The 20,010-nt window shown below is 35.6% G+C and overlaps 1 protein-coding gene across 1 annotated transcript; it reads right to left on the bottom strand.

Annotated features, from left to right (window-relative positions):
- Positions 1-1,756: 1,756 nt before the first annotated feature.
- Positions 1,757-9,913, bottom strand: LOC124353486 (mucin-6-like). The gene is made up of 3 exons (XM_046803333.1): positions 9,778-9,913; positions 3,356-4,572; positions 1,757-1,961 (listed from the first exon to the last, which is right to left on the bottom strand). The coding sequence occupies exons 2-3, from the start codon at positions 4,554-4,556 to the stop codon at positions 1,807-1,809; spliced, it is 1,356 nt and encodes a 451-aa protein (XP_046659289.1). The 5' UTR covers positions 4,557-4,572; positions 9,778-9,913; the 3' UTR covers positions 1,757-1,806.
- Between the last annotated feature and the right edge of the window lie 10,097 nt (positions 9,914-20,010).

Below are 20,010 nucleotides of genomic sequence, written 5' to 3'. Positions count from 1 at the left end.
GCCTGTGTCAGTTTTCCATATACCTGTAGGTGATCTCCCAATTATATGCTGGACATTCGCGATATTATAGAATACCTCTGACGCCAAAAATCATTTAAAATGAACGCCTAGGGAGTTGATTTATTTTTAATTTAATCTGGTAAGTTGATAAAGTGAACACCTCCCTGCGAAAACATAACCGCTACCGTTCTGTGTATTCCCCGTTCGGTAGTTGGCTCGGCCCCTTGTTAGGGCACAATTCGATTATAGAATTTTACGACACGAGGAGATTACATATTTTAATCAAATATTTCGTACGGAAATTATATATATATATATATATATATATATATGTATATATATATATATATATATATATATATATATATATATACATAATTTCTCTCTCTCTCTCTTCTCTCTCGGGCCATATTTATATTAATAAAAATATAGCAAGAAAATACAGCAAGTCAGCAGAAAATGGACATACAATTATTTAGTTTTGATTTCCCGCACGCACCTTGCAGGGTGCATTGGGACAATGAATTGTGACCTTACATTATACTGAATAAAGAGTTAGTGAACTGTGAACACACACACACACACACACACACACACACACCACACACACACACACACACACACACACACACACACACACACACACACACACACACACACACACACACACACACACACACACACACACACACACACACACACACACACACACACACACACACACACACACACACACACACACACACACACACACACACACACACACACACACACACACACACACACACACACACACACACACACACACACACACACACACACACACACACACACACACACACACACACACACACACACACACACACACACACACACACACACACACACACACACACACACACACACACACACACACACACACACACACACACACACACACACACACACACACACACACACACACACACACACACACACACACACACACACACACACACACACACACACACACACCACACACACACACACACACACACACACACACACCACACACACACACACACACACACACACACACACACACACACACACACACACACACACACACACACACACACACAATAAATAAATATATATATATATATATATATATATATATATATATACACACACACATATATAATTTTATTTTCCTTCATACTGTACAAAATTCAAATTATCTTCAACTATATTTCTGAGTTGCTGATTTCAAGATGACAATTACTAATTTCAATTCCTCGTTGAATAATACATACATTCTTTTTTTACTTATTGAAAAAGGCATTTAAAGGATGTTATTAAAACATATCCAAACAACAATAAAAACAAATTAACCGAACCAAAAACGGATTGCAACCCCTTGATCCACAATTGCTAAAGAACGCATATTGTACAGTTACGTCACTGATTCTACAACTTACCTAGAATTACGGTAATATACGAGTTCTTACTACAGTACAAGACACATCCTTGCAAGCCTGGACGTTCAGCTAATACTTCTAGTACTAGTGATATTGCAAGAAACTAATCTCCTATACTCATGACAAGTTTAAACAGTCTACCTAAGAGCGTGAAACAAGAGTTTATTTTCTTCAGTCCAGACAAGCAATGATATATCTCGTAATACAGTATAGTGAACTATTCATCTAGTAAACAATATTTATCGTAGAATGTTAACTTGACCGGTTGGGGTTAAGAAATACATTTGAACCACTTGTATCACTGTAGAATACAACATTTATTTGTACATTCCGTTAGTGAAATGTATCAATATTTGTAGTTGTGTCTACTTCTGTATCTGTGTCGCACTGCCCGTGTATTCCGCACAGAGAGGGGGGGAAGGCGGTCTCTAGGACGCTCCTCTACGGGACTGATTCCCGTCTCCGCGGCCTGCTGGAGATCCTGTGTACACTCTTTCCCAGCTGGAAACAGAATAATAAGCGAATCAGGACTGTTATTCTTATTACAACACTCTTCCATTGATGTAGAACAGTCATGATTAATTACACTATCTTATAGTCTAAGTGTAATAATTGGACGCTAAGTCCGTGTATCATATACCGTTTATCATAGTGAAACAAAGACATAAATATACGAGTATACATATTAATGTAAATTCCTTTTTGAAATTATATTTTAAATAAATCCAAATAGAAAATAATGAAAGACTATTTTCACATGGTTCATTTAAAGTATGTTTTTTACGATAGAAGGATTAAGAATGGAATAGATCTTTTCCAAAAATTTGCCATCGTTCAGTGATACAAAAAATCAGTAATACTACGTTTCGAACTATGCAATCTGATCTCTTCCTCAGGTCCATAACTTACCTAACACATTTACCATCTAGGTTAAATGAACAAATCATGTCAGAGCATTGTGACATGCATAAGCCAGGAATAACAACCACGTTGTAACAACTTCACGCACACTATCTTATCTCTAAAACATGCACTTAATATAAACAAAACGCTAATTATTAAAACTTAACTAAGCAATATGCGTATGCTTATTTATGCATGCGACGTATGCATGTGTATAAGTCAGCACTGAAAGACCAACCACAAAGAACATGGTTGTTGTTATTCCTGATTTATGCTTGATACAACGGTATGATTTGTTTATTTAAACCTAGTTTGCAGTTATTTGTTACGTTAGTTATCAACCTGACGAAGAGATCAGATTGCAATCTCAACACTGGTGTCTACGTCGCTTTTTAAATTTATTGATCCTAGTACTAAACTGAACGAGAAGTCTAGGTTGTGATTATCTTTAGGAGTCTGTTATCAATATTGGCAGCTAAGACCAACGAAGAATCTTTCCGAAACTGATAAAGATATTTCCAAATTTTGATCGGTTGAAATTTTAGGTTGCTTTGAAAGTTTCTCGATCCAGTTCCACTCTTTCGTCTCTTCTCAGTCTACAATAACGCCACAGTCATTTGCACATCCAGATCTCTAAAGTGTCCTGTGACAAATCTTCCTTGGAAAACCAAATAAGTTTACCTAAAACATCTCCACAGTTTTATGGATACATTATCCCTAATGGACAATAGATTAGTTTAAATTCTCCACAGCAGCACTGTAGGACGAGTAGAACAGGATATTAGCTTAGTTACGGCATACAGCCAAATAATCTCCGGTTGAAAAGTGGAAGAATTTCAGATCAGAAAAGTGTTTACTGACCAATTACAATACGTAATAATAACTAATAATCACTCATAAATAATATCCAATATAATTAAAACCCAAATTTTAGAATTATATATATTTTGAATTATTTATTAATCTTACTAATTAATTAATTATGTACTTACAAGTCGATGAAATTCCAACTGGGATATTCTCTTTATCATGATTGCTTATGGGAGAAACTTCGAAAGTTCGTATTGACGAAGATTCTTGATTAAATAAAGACGTAGGAGTGTTGTCTTGACGTCTTGTCCGATTTGATATGTGCGAAATAGGAGTGCTATTTGCGTGAACTCTCCTCATAGGACTGATCTCACTGGTTCGTGTTGATAAATGTTCTTCGTGTAACACAGGGTTGCAGTTGACATGTCTATCTCCTGGGCAATTTGACGATGTATGAGTGTCTTCTGTGTCAACTCTCCTCATAGGACTGATCTCACTGGTTCGTGTTGATAAATGTTCTTCGTGTAACACAGGGTTGCAGTTGACATGTCTATCTCCTGGGCAATTTGACGATGTATGAGTGTCTTCTGTGTCAACTCTCCTCATAGGACTGATCTCACTGGTTCGTGTTGATAAATGTTCTTCGTGTAACACAGGGTTGCAGTTGACATGTCGATCTCCTGGGCAATTTGACGATGTATGAGTGTCTTCTGTGTCATCTCTTCTCATAGGAGACACCTCGGTGGTTAGTGTCGATGTATGTGCTTGATGAAAGTCAAGCGTGGAGATAGTAGGTATATCTCTTGACCGATTTGACATTTGCGAAATAGTTGTGTTCTCTTTACCATCTCTTCTCATAGGATGGACCTCGTCGGTTCGTGTTGACATATGTTCTACATGGAACACAGACGTGGAGTTGATATGTCTAACACCTTGGCAATTTGACGACAGCGATGAGCTAGGAGTGTTCTCCAATTCATCTCTCTCCATTGCCGTATTGTTCTGATAAAGCGCAGACTGAGAGCTGGTAGGGCTATGCCCTGACGAAACTGACGAGTTAGACTTGTTCTCTGAATCTCTTCTTAAAGGAGTGACCTTATTAGTTTGTGTCGATGTAGCATCTGACCCAGACGTGGAATTGGTAGGTATATCTTCTGACGTGTCTGACAAGGGAGATACTGGTTCGGGTATTACCCAGTCGTCGGGGTTAAATAGGTCGTTGTTATCTTCTTCATCTCCATAATCGATAAAATGTATGGCACCGTAATCCCTTCCCATAGCTTGATAAATTCTCGACAAATTGTCTTGTCGGATCGCTTCATTATTGTTGGAGATCCCACAGACTATTGATAACCACACCGGGACGTTCGGGTCCATGATCATGTTGGGTTCACCAAACCTGAAAAGACACGCAGTGTATAAATTATCAGGTGCATGTATTGCAGTATCAGAATATTTCCAGTTAACCATTATTATTGTTTCTTTGTACCCTCTAGGGATAAAAGAAAGTGGGAGGTTATGCTGAGATAGCCGAGCCTGGACGATTACAAGCCTGAGGGATTCATAAAGCCCCAGTGTTTTTATTTATTTCATTTTTAGTCAATCGTTACATACAGTTTTTCACAAGTGTAATTTGGTAGGTTTAAATTATTGTTTTATTTCTTTATTACTAGTGAGGTAAACTTAAAGATAACGTAGTTTGAAGTCGACCTTGGTGAAACCTAAGTCGCCAGAGACCACCATGCGGAGAATTACTAGCCAAACAATTGGACCTCACATTTTCTTCATCTGGCCTAAACCGGAAGTATAAAACAAACTCGTAAAAGATACAAAATAACAACACGTGTATTGCGATGTTTATGTTCGAATTCTTGTTTTTGCAAATAGAGACTGTAATGAAAGTAATACTCAGAGGGAATGTGTAGCAAAATTTTAGATCCTCAAAATTCATATCTTAAATAGCAATCTTATTGTACCACAAGGTCGATCTCATACGTAACTCAGTTTTCAGTCAGAACATTAAAAAATTAAACAACATCTTTGCTACACTTCTTTAAGATACCTTTTTGTGAAGACTGGAAAAGATTATTGTTTCATAAGTTCGAGTTGGTCCCTAATCACACACGTGTTAATGGAGCAATACATAAAAACATACTACTTAAAAACGTAGGTAACATATTTTAAACATGATGCTTATTTTGTTTCCATGGTATAGTGGATAAACATGAATATGTTTTAGTGCAATCTACATTTAACACTATAATATTTAAAGGATTTCCATTTTTACAAAGATACAATGTTCAATCGTAGTTAAATATTGATATTAACGGATATGTTGATAGGTAAACATTTAAAAAGTATATGAGTTATTTAAATTTAATTTAAATTAATAAATACAACCAAAAGAAAAAAATGACAACAATATTTTTTTTCTTCTGGCGAATGTTGGGCTAATTGATGTAAGTGCCAAAAAACAAAGCTTCGTTTTCAATTGGTAACATTGTTGCCTAGCATACTTACCTAATCAGATTATTGATACTCGTGTGTAAACCTTTGGCTGAAACATCGCAACAATACATGCCTTGCCAACAATGTAGTTTATCATTTAATAAAATACCTGTCTTCCAGACTTTTAAATGCGACGTCAAAATAACCCAAACTAAACATCCTAACGATGGCTTACAACAAACAGCGTGCAGGAACTAGATAGTCGACATTTACTCAGTGCTGCCACCTCTAGGGAAAATACTATCGCAGCAAATTGCCCCTAATCACGACGAACACTTGAAAGTCGTCTAAAATCGTCTGATTTTAACTTCTCCCTCCCACCAAGATTTTGGGCCCATTTTCGCTCTCTTTCCAATGCGCGTGAGCATAATCGATGGCATGATTGAGATTTATTATAACTTGCATTAACTATACAACATTGCCCTCGTATGTTTAAGACAGAATACGTAGTTAGTTAAAAACGAATAGATAGCTTTTTATAGTGAAATAGGGGAGGGTTACTGCATTTAAGTTTTTAATCTTAAAGTAAATAAATAAACACTTGCAATGACCGAGAAATTTTTTTCAAAACACGCGTGGATATCATCTCGTGATGTCAAACTGAAGACGCATTATTATATGGTGTAAACGGTTATTTTGTACCTCACTGATAGAACGATCGTTCCACAGGTCGGCATAGTAATAAACTCGAATTAAAAAACTCCGTCATCTTCAAAACTTACAAAAGAAAAATCATTATAAAGATATACATTTTTAACGGGGATTTGGTTTAGTTACAATCAAAAAGTAGTGATGCTTGTAAACATATTCACTTTTAATTAAGTACCATTTTAAGTACAGTAAACTTTCGTACGGTGGTTATCTTGAAACCTTAGGAGATATAAAAATTCATATGTACAGGGTGATCCACGAAGATATTCAGAAACTGCGGGAGCTCATTCTACATGTAAAAAGAAAATGACACATGTACATGAAAAATGTGTATATAAATATGTGCCCGGAAATGCTTTGTTAGCAAGTTACAGCTAGAAAGTTTTCGTCCGGATTTCAGCTCGCCGTGTAAAACGAGGTCTTCCTGAAATTCTGGTAAGGTAGATTAAATGGCGAATTCATTTCGTATGGCTTTTGGCCTGATAATTTGAATAAGTGAAGTAGTTTTAAAAAATGGGGTGAAAACACACATTATTCACCTTTGGGCAACAACAACTTTGTTATTTCACTAAGAAACATGTCCAAATTGTTCATAAACTTGTATAAAAATTTATTTTGAACAAAACTATGTAAATAAAGTATACAGAAAGTGAATAGGTGTTTGATTAAATGAATTTGTAATTGTGTTGGCCCTAGCTGCTTGGATCTGTGTAAAAGACAGGACTTACACTGCACAGGTTTATGCTATATGTATTACTCTATGCCGCACATAACTTATATGTTACTCTGTACTCATGCCATGCAATACAAAGCAACCCGATTGATGGTATAGCATTGCTTTATTACCGTTATGTTCATAAGTACAGTACCAAAGTATCACTGCCCATATTTAGAACAAATATTGACTAGAAGTTCTGAAAACATGTTACTTAAAACATTAACACTATATTAAATTAAATAATTTAGATGTCTACTTAATCTGTATTATCAAAAGAATTTCTTGATCTTTGTGGCGATTAAAAGAAATCTATAACTAATACATGATAAATCGTGTCTATCGAGAGCTTTTACACTGTAAATGTTGGTAAATGTCTGGCACTCTGCTCCACGGGCTTCCAAAGTCTCGATGTTAATCTTATGAGAGTATTTTTGTCAATTTAAAACAGCTGATTGTTTAAACACACATTAATGAGCAACATTTTAGCTGATTAATGTTGTTCAGGCAAAAATTTTTAAGTCTTAATCCACGAGCCAACTTAATATCAGCTGATTTGTTATTATATCAATTGTTACTGTTATTACATAGGTTAATTATTACTATTGTTAATTCCTTAACACAATGTTTTTGTCAACTTTGACTTTTTGTGTATCTTTTTTGCAGATATTTTTCACTTTCTTGCATAATTTTATGTTGTACGTGACATCTCAAGAAGAGGACAGACACCAGTCCTCGAAACGTCGCACTTCTAATATTGTAACATTTAATCACGTAATCATATTACCTACCGTCAATAATGTACTTATAAATCAGAGCAACACCTAAACTGTAAAAACAAAACAATAAAAGTGCAATAATACAGTTTAACTCGCTGAAACCGGTTTACTTACATGTTTTGTATTGTTTATATAGCTAATATTCGATATAATGGACAGTTTTTATATTTTATTAAATACATATTTTTGGGTGGAGTAATTTTAAAGTTTTGTCATTTAAAACATTTATTTGTATCATTGTACTTTAAATAATGTTTTCGTTTCTGTTTGGTCGGTTTAGTGTAGGGTTACGCCTCATATATCACATTGTATAATAATACTGTGTTAATCGAGTCGACTTGTGAAACAAGAAATAGATTAATTTTTATAAATGTTTTATAAAACACAAAACAAAAATGTATTATGTCTTGTAGCATAAAAAATACGTTATTTCCCTGTTGACAAAGTCATATAGGGTTATACAGCATTATATTGTTTTAACTCTATGTGTAACATTAAAACCCAATTTATTTTTAATTTTCGGTCTATCTGGTTTTGTATTAAAGCCGAATGCGTCTCAGTTTCAAACTTATTGTATTTTTTATGTATGAAAAGAAGTTTTTCGCATAACCTATGTTAGACAAAACTATACCAGCAATGAACTGGTTAAATTTTACAAGGAGCTAAAAGGGTAAAAAATACATTTACGAAGTAAGGTACGGTATTTATTGTAATAAAATTTCAATCAAATTATAGCCTACAATTGATTCAAATTACGAAGTTCACCATTAAAACCATTTTTTAAATCAAAATAATACGTTTTTCGGAGAACAATCAGTGCTTTCAGAGACTGTTATTGCAGTTCTTCACTGTTAATGGATTTATGCTTGCATGTGAATTACGGGCGCTTACGATGTTACTGCTCAATCAACGACCAGCGGCAGGAAACCAAACGGCAGACATGAACGTAGCCAGGACAAAATTTGGGGGAGGGGTTCCAGACAAGTGATATTTTTCCGTAATGTAAGAGAGGGTCCCATTGTGTTCCTTACAGATTTTTGACAGTTTCTTTGTTGAGAACGATCTTTCAGCAGTACTTTTCAGTAATATTAGTAATACTGAATTACTTAAATAAAAATGGTCGTTTACTAAAAAAGAAAGAAAAAATTGAACCCCCTTACTAGCTACGTCCTTGGCAGCAGATACTACGCTGTATCTGCTTTTGAAATTGATATTTATCCAGATCTGGATTTGCAACCCCTACTTTTTCCACCATTTAAATGAATGAAATGAACTAGGCTTTGAACGTTAGTATTTAATCATGTAGACCTTAATGCCAAAAATCAGAAAATATTATAATCTTAAAATGAAAAAAGGTTCTATCTGTTTTTGAAACTAGACGACTCAATTGAAAACTCATGTAAGTACTCGAATGCTAATGTTGATCTAGCTCACAATAACGATCCAAGATTTCAACATGGCAAGGAATTATCTATATTAGCTACTGCATTATCATTCAAACAAACTTGGAGAATACAACTTTGTACCAAGAGGTGTTGGTGAAAAGTAATCAAATAGTCTAAGAGTAGTCTACTTGTATGCGAGAACTGTTCGCTCTCCGAAGATAAGAACTGTTCAGGTTCTAACTAACTAACCTTACAAGGTTTGATTTTTTAATTATATCAGACATGTCTTATATAAACTCTATTATGAATCTGTGTCCACGGTCTTAGTTATTTACATTTTAAACGAAACAGTTTTAAATAATTTTACCACAAACAACACTTTTTGGTGTGTGTTTCCACATGGCCTACTGATCCATATTATTTCCAAGTTAAAGCCTATTCCTTGTAAGCTACTGCAATCCTTATCTTTCAAGTTACCATTTGAAATAAATAAATAACCTTCAAAGCGTGTATAGGCCTACAACGATATTATAAATATTATACAATGTCATAGAAACTATACCTACAATGATATCAGAGGCAATTGGAATACAAGGTTGTACAAAATACCTGTTGAGAAAATGTCTGTCCGATCTTGATAAAGATAAGCCCACCCTCCCTGCAGCTTGATCGCTACTGACTGACTTGAGTTTGTAGTACAGTCAATTTACCGCAGTACAGGAAGTACAGTCATGTTATTGTAAGTATACAACAGTTGTACCAGCTGTGGAACCGTTTCGCTGGCCGGAAATAATGCAACAGTTACAGAGCTTATTTTTATGGGATTGGTACACGAGAAGAAACATATGTGTAAGTCTTAACTTCGCTAAAGTATTTCTTCCATTATCGTTTCAAATTGGGATTACATATTGTTAAAAAAAATCTGATTTGTTGATATCATCTGACTTAAATTCTACTCTGACTTAAATTATATATATACAGTATATATATATATATATATATATATATATATATAATTTGTATAAATGGAAATAGCCTTATTTTTTCAATAAACATTGAATCACAAAAAGTAATTGCTCCGCCGGGACTCGAACCCGGATTTCTCACTTGCCGGGTGAATGTAGGCTACTACCATTACACTACAGAGCCCTTACTTTTTACGATTCAATTATATTGTATTTGGCCGCATATGTCACATATGTGTTTAAATAACTAAACTAACATATGATCGGAAGACCAAATACCTGTCAAACGACTTTTGTTTACATTCATCAAATTTGTATAGATGGCAATAGCCTTTTATACAAATGTAAATTTTAACACCATGTATGTAGACTATATATACAGGGTGTTTGAAAAGTATGGGTACGGCTTAATATTTTAAAAAGTTTAATACAATTCTCAAGTTTTATATTTTTATCTTAACTGGTTCAAAAGATGTTTGTTTATAAAAACACATACAGACAGATAGACGAAAAACTAAAGGTTTTAGGACATATCTTCATATGAACCTTTTTTGCTCATTTTTATGTGTAGAACAGAATCCCAAAGTATTGGAACACTTTTACTTAACACCATATATATATATATATATATATATATATATATATATATATATATATATATATATATATATATATATATACTTTGGGATTCGGTTCTACACATAAAAATGAGCAAAAAAGGTTCATATGAAGGTATGTCCTAAAACCTTTAGTTTTTCGACTATCTGTCTGTATGTGTTTTTATAAAAAATTATATCTTTTGAACCAGTTATCATAAAAATATAAAACTTGAGAATTGTATTAAAATTTGGTAGACATTTCTAAAAATAAAATATTAATAAAATCCTTGTACCCGTTTCAAAATGGCGTGTATTTAAAATTTATAAAGTTAAATAACAAAAAAACGGTATAGTTATAAAAAAAAATGCAAAGGATACCAACTATTTGGTCATTTTTATACCAATTCCAACGGTACCTTTTCAAAGAAATCCGTCAACGCAAAAGCGAGCACTATCGCTTTATAGGTATTCTTGCTCAAGCCGGGAACAACTAAGGTTTTGTCTTTTGATAGGCATCAGCTTTTTAAATAGGTTACACAAATTTTACAAGATACCAACTATTTTGATATATTTATGACAATTTTAACTGTACCTTTTCTAACGAATTCGTCAACGCATAAGCGGACACTAAAGGTACGCATGCACAAGATAGTAGTAGCAACAGTCAACTGACACCTCTCACCTGTGACATGTTTGGTGCTCCCGGTTTAACTGTGAGTGTAGTTTAACCTTTAGTCAACTGACACCTCTCACCTGTGACCTGTGACATGTTTGGTGCTCCCGGTTTAACTGTGAGTGTAGTTTAACCTTTAGTCAAGTGACACCTCTCACCTGTGACATGTTTGGTGCTCCCGGTTTAACTGTGAGTGTAGTTTAACCTTTAGTCAAGTGACACCTCTCACCTGTGACATGTTTGGTGCTCCCGGTTTAACTGTGAGTGTAGTTTAACCTTTAGTCAAGTGACACCTCTCACCTGTGACATGTTTGGTGCTCCCGGTTTAACTGTGAGTGTAGTTTAACCTTTAGTCAAGTGACACCTCTCACCTGTGACATGTTTGGTGCTCCCGGTTTAACTGTGAGTGTAGTTTAACCTTTAGTCAACTGACACCTCTCACCTGTGACATGTTTGGTGCTCCCGGTTTAACTGTGAGTGTAGTTTAACCTTTAGTCAAGTGACACCTCTCACCTGTGACATGTTTGGTGCTCCCGGTTTAACTGTGAGTGTAGTTTAACCTTTAGTCAACTGACACCTCTCACCTATGACATGTTTGGTGCTCCCGGTTTAACTGTGAGTGTAGTTTAACCTTTAGTCAACTGACACCTCTCACCTGTGACATGTTTGGTGCTCCCGGTTTAACTGTGAGTGTAGTTTAACCTTTAGTCAACTGACACCTCTCACCTGTGACATGTTTGGTGCTCCCGGTTTAACTGTGAGTGTAGTTTAACCTTTAGTCAACTGACACCTCTCACCTGTGACATGTTTGGTGCTCCCGGTTTAACTGTGAGTGTAGTTTAACCTTTAGTCAACTGACACCTCTCACCTGTGACATGTTTGGTGCTCCCGGTTTAACTGTGAGTGTAGTTTAACCTTTAGTCAACTGACACCTCTCACCTGTGACATGTTTGGTGCTCCCGGTTTAACTGTGAGTGTAGTTTAACCTTTAGTCAACTGACACCTCTCACCTGTGACATGTTTGGTGCTCCCGGTTTAACTGTGAGTGTAGTTTAACCTTTAGTCAACTGACACCTCTCACCTGTGACATGTTTGGTGCTCCCGGTTTAACTGTGAGTGTAGTTTAACCTTTAGTCAACTGACACCTCTCACCTGTGACATGTTTGGTGCTCCCGGTTTAACTGTGAGTGTAGTTTAACCTTTAGTCAACTGACACCTCTCACCTGTGACATGTTTGGTGCTCCCGGTTTAACTGTGAGTGTAGTTTAACCTTTAGTCAACTGACACCTCTCACCTGTGACATGTTTGGTGCTCCCGGTTTAACTGTGAGTGTAGTTTAACCTTTAGTCAACTGACACCTCTCACCTGTGACATGTTTGGTGCTCCCGGTTTAACTGTGAGTGTAGTTTAACCTTTAGTCAACTGACACCTCTCACCTGTGACATGTTTGGTGCTCCCGGTTTAACTGTGAGTGTAGTTTAACCTTTAGTCAAGTGACACCTCTCACCTGTGACATGTTTGGTGCTCCCGGTTTAACTGTGAGTGTAGTTTAACCTTTAGTCAACTGACACCTCTCACCTGTGACATGTTTGGTGCTCCCGGTTTAACTGTGAGTGTAGTTTAACCTTTAGTCAACTGACACCTCTCACCTGTGACATGTTTGGTGCTCCCGGTTTAACTGTGAGTGTAGTTTAACCTTTAGTCAACTGACACCTCTCACCTGTGACATGTTTGGTGCTCCCGGTTTAACTGTGAGTGTAGTTTAACCTTTAGTCAACTGACACCTCTCACCTGTGACATGTTTGGTGCTCCCGGTTTAACTGTGAGTGTAGTTTAACCTTTAGTCAAGTGACACCTCTCACCTGTGACATGTTTGGTGCTCCCGGTTTAACTGTGAGTGTAGTTTAACCTTTAGTCAAGTGACACCTCTCACCTGTGACATGTTTGGTGCTCCCGGTTTAACTGTGAGTGTAGTTTAACCTTTAGTCAAGTGACACCTCTCACCTGTGACATGTTTGGTGCTCCCGGTTTAACTGTGAGTGTAGTTTAACCTTTAGTCAAGTGACACCTCTCACCTGTGACATGTTTGGTGCTCCCGGTTTAACTGTGAGTGTAGTTTAACCTTTAGTCAACTGACACCTCTCACCTGTGACATGTTTGGTGCTCCCGGTTTAACTGTGAGTGTAGTTTAACCTTTGCAATTATTTATAAATCCTTGTTGAGATATTGTTTTTCATATTTAATTATACTTACAGAATGTGATAAGGTAAACAGCAATACTGCTCGTATATACGATGACAGATGTCCGAAAACCAAGTATCATATCAAATCATTCATCATCGACAATGTACTTTAAGGCTAGTGTCACATCACGCGTGTTTTTTGTCAGGACAAAGTCCCGGTGAATAAAACGCTCACTTCGGAGGTGTCAAATTAAACGACAGAAACGGGTGAAGTGAACCAGAAATTGCTGTGAGATCCTAGTAAATACTATGGGTACTCTAAACTGTACCGTACATAATTTAATACACTCTCTAAGTACAGTCTCTCTTGTTTGTGGTTTTAGAGTAATGGGAGGTGTCTCAATTTAAAAATAAACTTATACGCATCCAAAACCTTTAATTTTTTCATGATTATTTTTATATTCTATCAAATCAATTTATACTGATTTAAAGTTTTTGTATTTTACTGTTTAATATTTTATCAAAATGTATACACTGTACAACTATGATCTATGCAGCAAATTAAAAAGCGTGGACCATACCTTTAACATGTGACTTCGAGACGCTGCTACACGAAGCATGTGAAGATATTTCGTCCTGGTCATCGAGTTACTATTAAAAAATTATTCAATCAATTTCATCGTTTGTGTTTTAGTGTTTAAACCTGATACTGCATGAAATGTAAATTATAAATTTGACTAATGTGGAATTATACTAATACTGATTACTAATATTAGCAAAAGTAAAAGCTCTGCCCTTATTAGAGATTTTAATTATTCTTCTTAGATGGTTCAGTGGGTCAATAATTAAATTCTCGCTGTTTGAATATTAGACTGTCTAATTTACCTGGATAAGTTTTAGTAAAATAAATAGTGCCCGCTGTATGAATATTGTGCTATGTCTGATTTGTCTCAAACATGTCTAGTTAAACAGTGCCTTTAAAATAAATAGGGTTAGACATTAAAAAAATTGCAGATAAGAGTATTTTAATTCTAATATTTTGTTCTCAATAAAATTCATGAAATGTTTTGGTATGATTCTAGAAATTAAGCTTCTCATTTTTTCAATCTGTGGCACTGTTGCAGTTTTCATCAAACAATAGTTTGATCCAAAACAATCAATTCTTTGTTTGAAGTTTGCTTTTGACGATGCAAGTATTGTGAAGGAAAATCCTGTTTACTTCACAAAATAATCAAATCCGTTACTGTTTACCTGTATTTCTCCTCTGAACGGAACTGTGATAGCGGTCCAAGTCCAGTTCTCTCTCAGTATTTAGTGCAGGTGTTATACCCATTCAGTAGCTGGCTTGATTTAAATCCATTGTTTCATATAAATATTCGTTAAATCAGTTGGTGTAAGATTTAAATTCAATACTAGCTTAGTATTGTTTAAAAAAAGGTTGTTTTTATAAGTTAATTTGGCTGTGTAAAGTGCAGTAATGATTTTAGTTTTTATTCAGGCCAATTTTTGTTTCAGAAGCGAATACTCTAATCACTGTGGAAGGATATAATCGCACAATACCACAAAGATATCTGACACCGGTAGGAACTGGTATAAACCGGATTCCACAGTTCTTGCAAAGGCTTATCAACTGACTGGCAATAAACTGGGTAATTCCAGATAAACCTTAGATGGAACATTTTGCGCACAAAGCAGCGGGTAACCGCTATTATGATATAGATGTATCAATTGAAGATGTATTATTATTCTAAAAGTTAGTTTATATAACAATGATATAATGAATATTTGGGTTGATATTTTAATAATAATATTTAAAAAATGTTAATGTGGTTTCAAACAAGGAGGACATAGTTGATCGCGTTCTGTTACATCATGTTCGCTTGTATTTTTTCTTTCCTATTTCTATATATTTAAAATATGACTCAATGACAATAAACATGCAATTATTTTTGCATAGTCCAAATTTTAAAAAATTACATCAAATTTATATAAAAGTTTATATTTTGAATGGTATATTAATATGGAAGCGTTGTATTTCAAAGCTGACCTTGAAAAATTTAAAAGTAACGTGTCATTGCAAATGATGTAGAAATATTTGAAAACTGAATTATAAAATTATAAAATTTATGTGTGGAATTGTACTTATCAAAATGCTCTATATTATTAATCCGAATACAACTTTGATTATTTGATAATCTCCAATAGTTTGTATCCTATCTCAAAAAAATACACATCCAAAATTTTAAAGGAATTAAACATGACAAATTATGACCAAATAGTGTTTATTTCTCTTCGTGAATCGGAACACAACACTCTAATTTTACACACAAACGTTCTGAAACTGTACGTCGAGTAAATACGAGAGACTTGGTCCATAGAGAAACAAAGTATTAATTAAAACAAAAAAGAATTAAAATGCTTTGTTTATGCTGTTGGCAGACAGACAAAATTTCCTGTGTTTAGAAAACGTTTTTACCGCGATGCCAATTCATAAAGTTTTATTTCATTTGATTTTTAAAATAAAAAAAACACGTTTTAATTACCTCAAACAAACATAAGCACTATGTGAACTGACACTTAAATTAATAAAGTAATTGTTTTTATACTCTCCTTCTTAAATAATTAGGATAATATAACCCCTGTTTAGGATCACTGGATGTGGGGGGGGGGGGTTGGGCTGTGGGAGGTGGGAGCTTGGCGATGTCTCTCCTTTATCGGCGACTGCTTACTTATCGTCCTTCTCTTCCGTTTGTTTTCTCTTGCATCCCGAACGGAAACGGACGGATAAAAGTGTGAAGATAAGAAAATTATGATAAAACCTCGTACCATAGTTATAATAAACATTGCATTTATACGTTAATGTATGACATTGTAAGTTATTTTATAGCCGTTATAATGGTTTTGAAACCATGGGCGTACAAAATGAGGGGGGGAGCTCAAGTCTCCAGACATTTTGTAAAATACACATTAAAATTGCACCCAGTGCATTTATGAGGCCCTAAAGCTCAACAATTTCCCAAGGAAAGATTCCCGAACCCCTATTTTTGGAAAATATTATATACCTCTCATACCACCCAGTGTGTCAGCCCCCCCCCCCCCCCCGACTTGTTTAACATTTATGTAATTAAATTAAATTTCGTAAAAGGCATCAAAGTTCTTAAAAGTTCCATTAAATTGCTAGAAAATTTGTGTTTTTAATATCTAGTAAGGTCCTAATAAGCATAACATTTCAGCTAAATTCCATAAATGAACTCGGTTAATATTTTAAGGAGGTTCCTTGTACGCTAGAAGCATTTTTTTTGAACAATACATGATTTAAGAGGAAACGGTTTTCAGAACAAACTCACTTTCAAATTTGTATTGGCCTAAGCTACAGTTGGAGGAATTTAGCTGTGCTCGTTGGGCCCTAATACTACCCTTCAACAAATAAACGATATCTGTGTGGCGGGTTGCGTTTACGTGCTAGCCGCTGAGATGAAGGCGCAACAATCGCTTTAACGACTTTAAACTCACGATTTCGATTTACAGATTAGTATTGACAAATACGTTATTTTCAAAAAAACGTTAAATAACACTAGAACAACTGAAAAACAAGGATAAGTCCTATTATTGCTATTTGGTATTATCTTATTATTTAATTCCACCACAATCAGCACTGTCACAAAACAGACTGATTTTAGCGAGTGTCGTGAGTTATTTGGGCCAATACGATTCCTAAAAGAATGTTTTTGCCCATGAGTCACAGGAAATGTTTTCGGGACACAGCGCTTATGCTACCCCGCCACCCCTCCCACCTATCACCTCACACTCAAGGTCACGCGCGCAGCTAAAGTCCTCGAACTGTACATGGGGGACTGGGTTAAGGCTAATATTTTCATCCTAATGAGTGATTCTGAAAGCCTATATGCTGACCTCAGTACTCTCTGTTTGTACAGAGCCTCCGGTATGTACGGGTTAAGGAACTTTTATCACTCTACTTACACAGTGTATGATGTGTGCAGCCCATATCAGTGACCGGTCTGTGTCGACATCATATGGCCGCCACTCACAGCAAGGCTGCGTACTGGACACGCTGGACATGTCAGCCTATTTTGTTACAATATTTGAACTACTTTTGCTGGTTAGAAAATCAACAAAATTACGTAATTAAATTTTGTAACTATAAATTTAATTAATTAATTGTATACATATGTATTTTATAATTATCTGTGCCTGCCTCTCGGTGCAATGTTAGTTGAATTTTATTAGACTCAATAAAGACTTACTTTTATGTTATTCACTTTTATTTCATTTTTACAGTAGTTTGTTTCCTGAGATCAGCTGTACCTACCTGTTTGCATCGTTAGTGTGATATTTAAATATTCAAAACATTCACTGAGCAGAATGGAAATTCAATTTAATTATTACCCATTGTTCTACAAGTTATATTCCTTAAGTAGGCCTTATAAATATTAAGTATATAAGACTCGTCGCTAAAGTTCAATAGTGAGGTACAGTAATTTGTGTCCATTTGTATGTATTCTCATGTACGCCCATATATACTCATATTCTATAGAACGAAACTCACGTAACCTATATAGACCACACTTAACATTCTACTTTATTCATTAATCAACAATTTAGTAGTATAAACGAGTTTTCAACTTATATTAAAAGCAGAAGGCCCGAGTTTCAAATGCATAAGTTAAAAACATTCAGAATTAAAATATCACATGCACCAAGTTTAATTTAGACCGATGAGTTTAACCAAACGTGATCCCCGCCAACTCAAAAAAGACAATAAACCTAAACCGATGTACATGACATAGCCTATTGAACCACGTCTTAGTATATACATACACACCGTTCTACAATGGTGGTTACGTGTTTGACTATTTTGCTATAATAATAAGCCTTGATTCCAAACATTCCCCTCCGCACAAAACATTATCAGTACAACTTTGTAAAGAAAACATATTTCAACAATTTACTTTGAGAGTGACCTCACCCATGTTACTACATTGTTTGGCTACACAGCGGAGAATAAGTAATGCTTGACCAGTTACGAGAAGGACGAGCGTATACTACAGTATGGTATGCTTTCTGCACAGGATCCGCATGAACAAGGATAACTATTTAGATAGTATGTGAAAGTGATCACACCCATGTTACTACATTGTTTGGCTATACAGCGGAGAATAAGGAATGCTTGACCAGTTACGAGAAGGACGAGCGTATACTACAGTATGGTATGCTTTCTGCACAGGATCCGCATGAACAAGGATGACTATTTAGATAGTATGTGAAAGTGACCTCACCCATGTTACTACATTGTTTGGCTACACAGCGGAGAATAAGTAATGCTTGACCAGTTACGAGAAGGACGAGCGTATACTACAGTATGGTATGCTTTCTGCACAGGATCCGCATGAACAAGGATAACTATTTAGATAGTATGTGAAAGTGATCACACCCATGTTACTACATTGTTTGGCTACACAGCAGAGAATAAGTAATGCTTGACCAGTTACGAGAAGGACGAGCGTATACTACAGTATGGTATGCTTTCTGCACAGGATCCGCATGAACAAGGATAACTATTTAGATAGTATGTGAAAGTGATCACACCCATGTTACTACATTGTTTGGCTACACAGCAGAGAATAAGTAATGCTTGACCAGTTACGAGAAGGACGAGCGTATACTACAGTATGGTATGCTTTCTGCACAGGATCCGCATGAACAAGGATGACTATTTAGATAGTATGTGAAAGTGATCACACCCATGTCACTACATTGTTTGCCTACACAGCAGAGAATAAGGAATGCTTGACCAGTTACGAGAAGGACGAGCGTATACTACAGTATGGTATGCTTTCTGCACAGGATCCGCATGAACAAGGATGACTATTTAGATAGTATGTGAAAGTGATCACACCCATGTTACTACATTGTTTGGCTATACAGCGGAGAATAAGGAATGCTTGACCAGTTACGAGAAGGACGAGCGTATACTACAGTATGGTATGCTTTCTGCACAGGATCCGCATGAACAAGGATAACTATTTAGATAGTATGTGAAAGTGATCACACCCATGTTACTACATTGTTTGGCTATACAGCGGAGAATAAGGAATGCTTGACCAGTTACGAGAAGGACGAGCGTATACTACAGTATGGTATGCTTTCTGCACAGGATCCGCATGAACAAGGATGACTATTTAGATAGTATGTGAAAGTGATCACACCCATGTTACTACATTGTTTGGCTACACAGCAGAGAATAAGGAATGCTTGACCAGTTACGAGAAGGACGAGCGTATACTACAGTATGGTATGCTTTCTGCACAGGATCCGCATGAACAAGGATGACTATTTAGATAGTATGTGAAAGTGATCA

The sequence above is a fragment of the Homalodisca vitripennis genome, chromosome 2 (genome assembly GCF_021130785.1).
Source record: "Homalodisca vitripennis isolate AUS2020 chromosome 2, UT_GWSS_2.1, whole genome shotgun sequence".
Taxonomy (NCBI): Eukaryota; Metazoa; Arthropoda; class Insecta; order Hemiptera; family Cicadellidae; genus Homalodisca; species Homalodisca vitripennis.
Note: the sequence above shows the minus strand (reverse complement) of the source record. Positions and strands in the feature narration are given on the sequence as shown.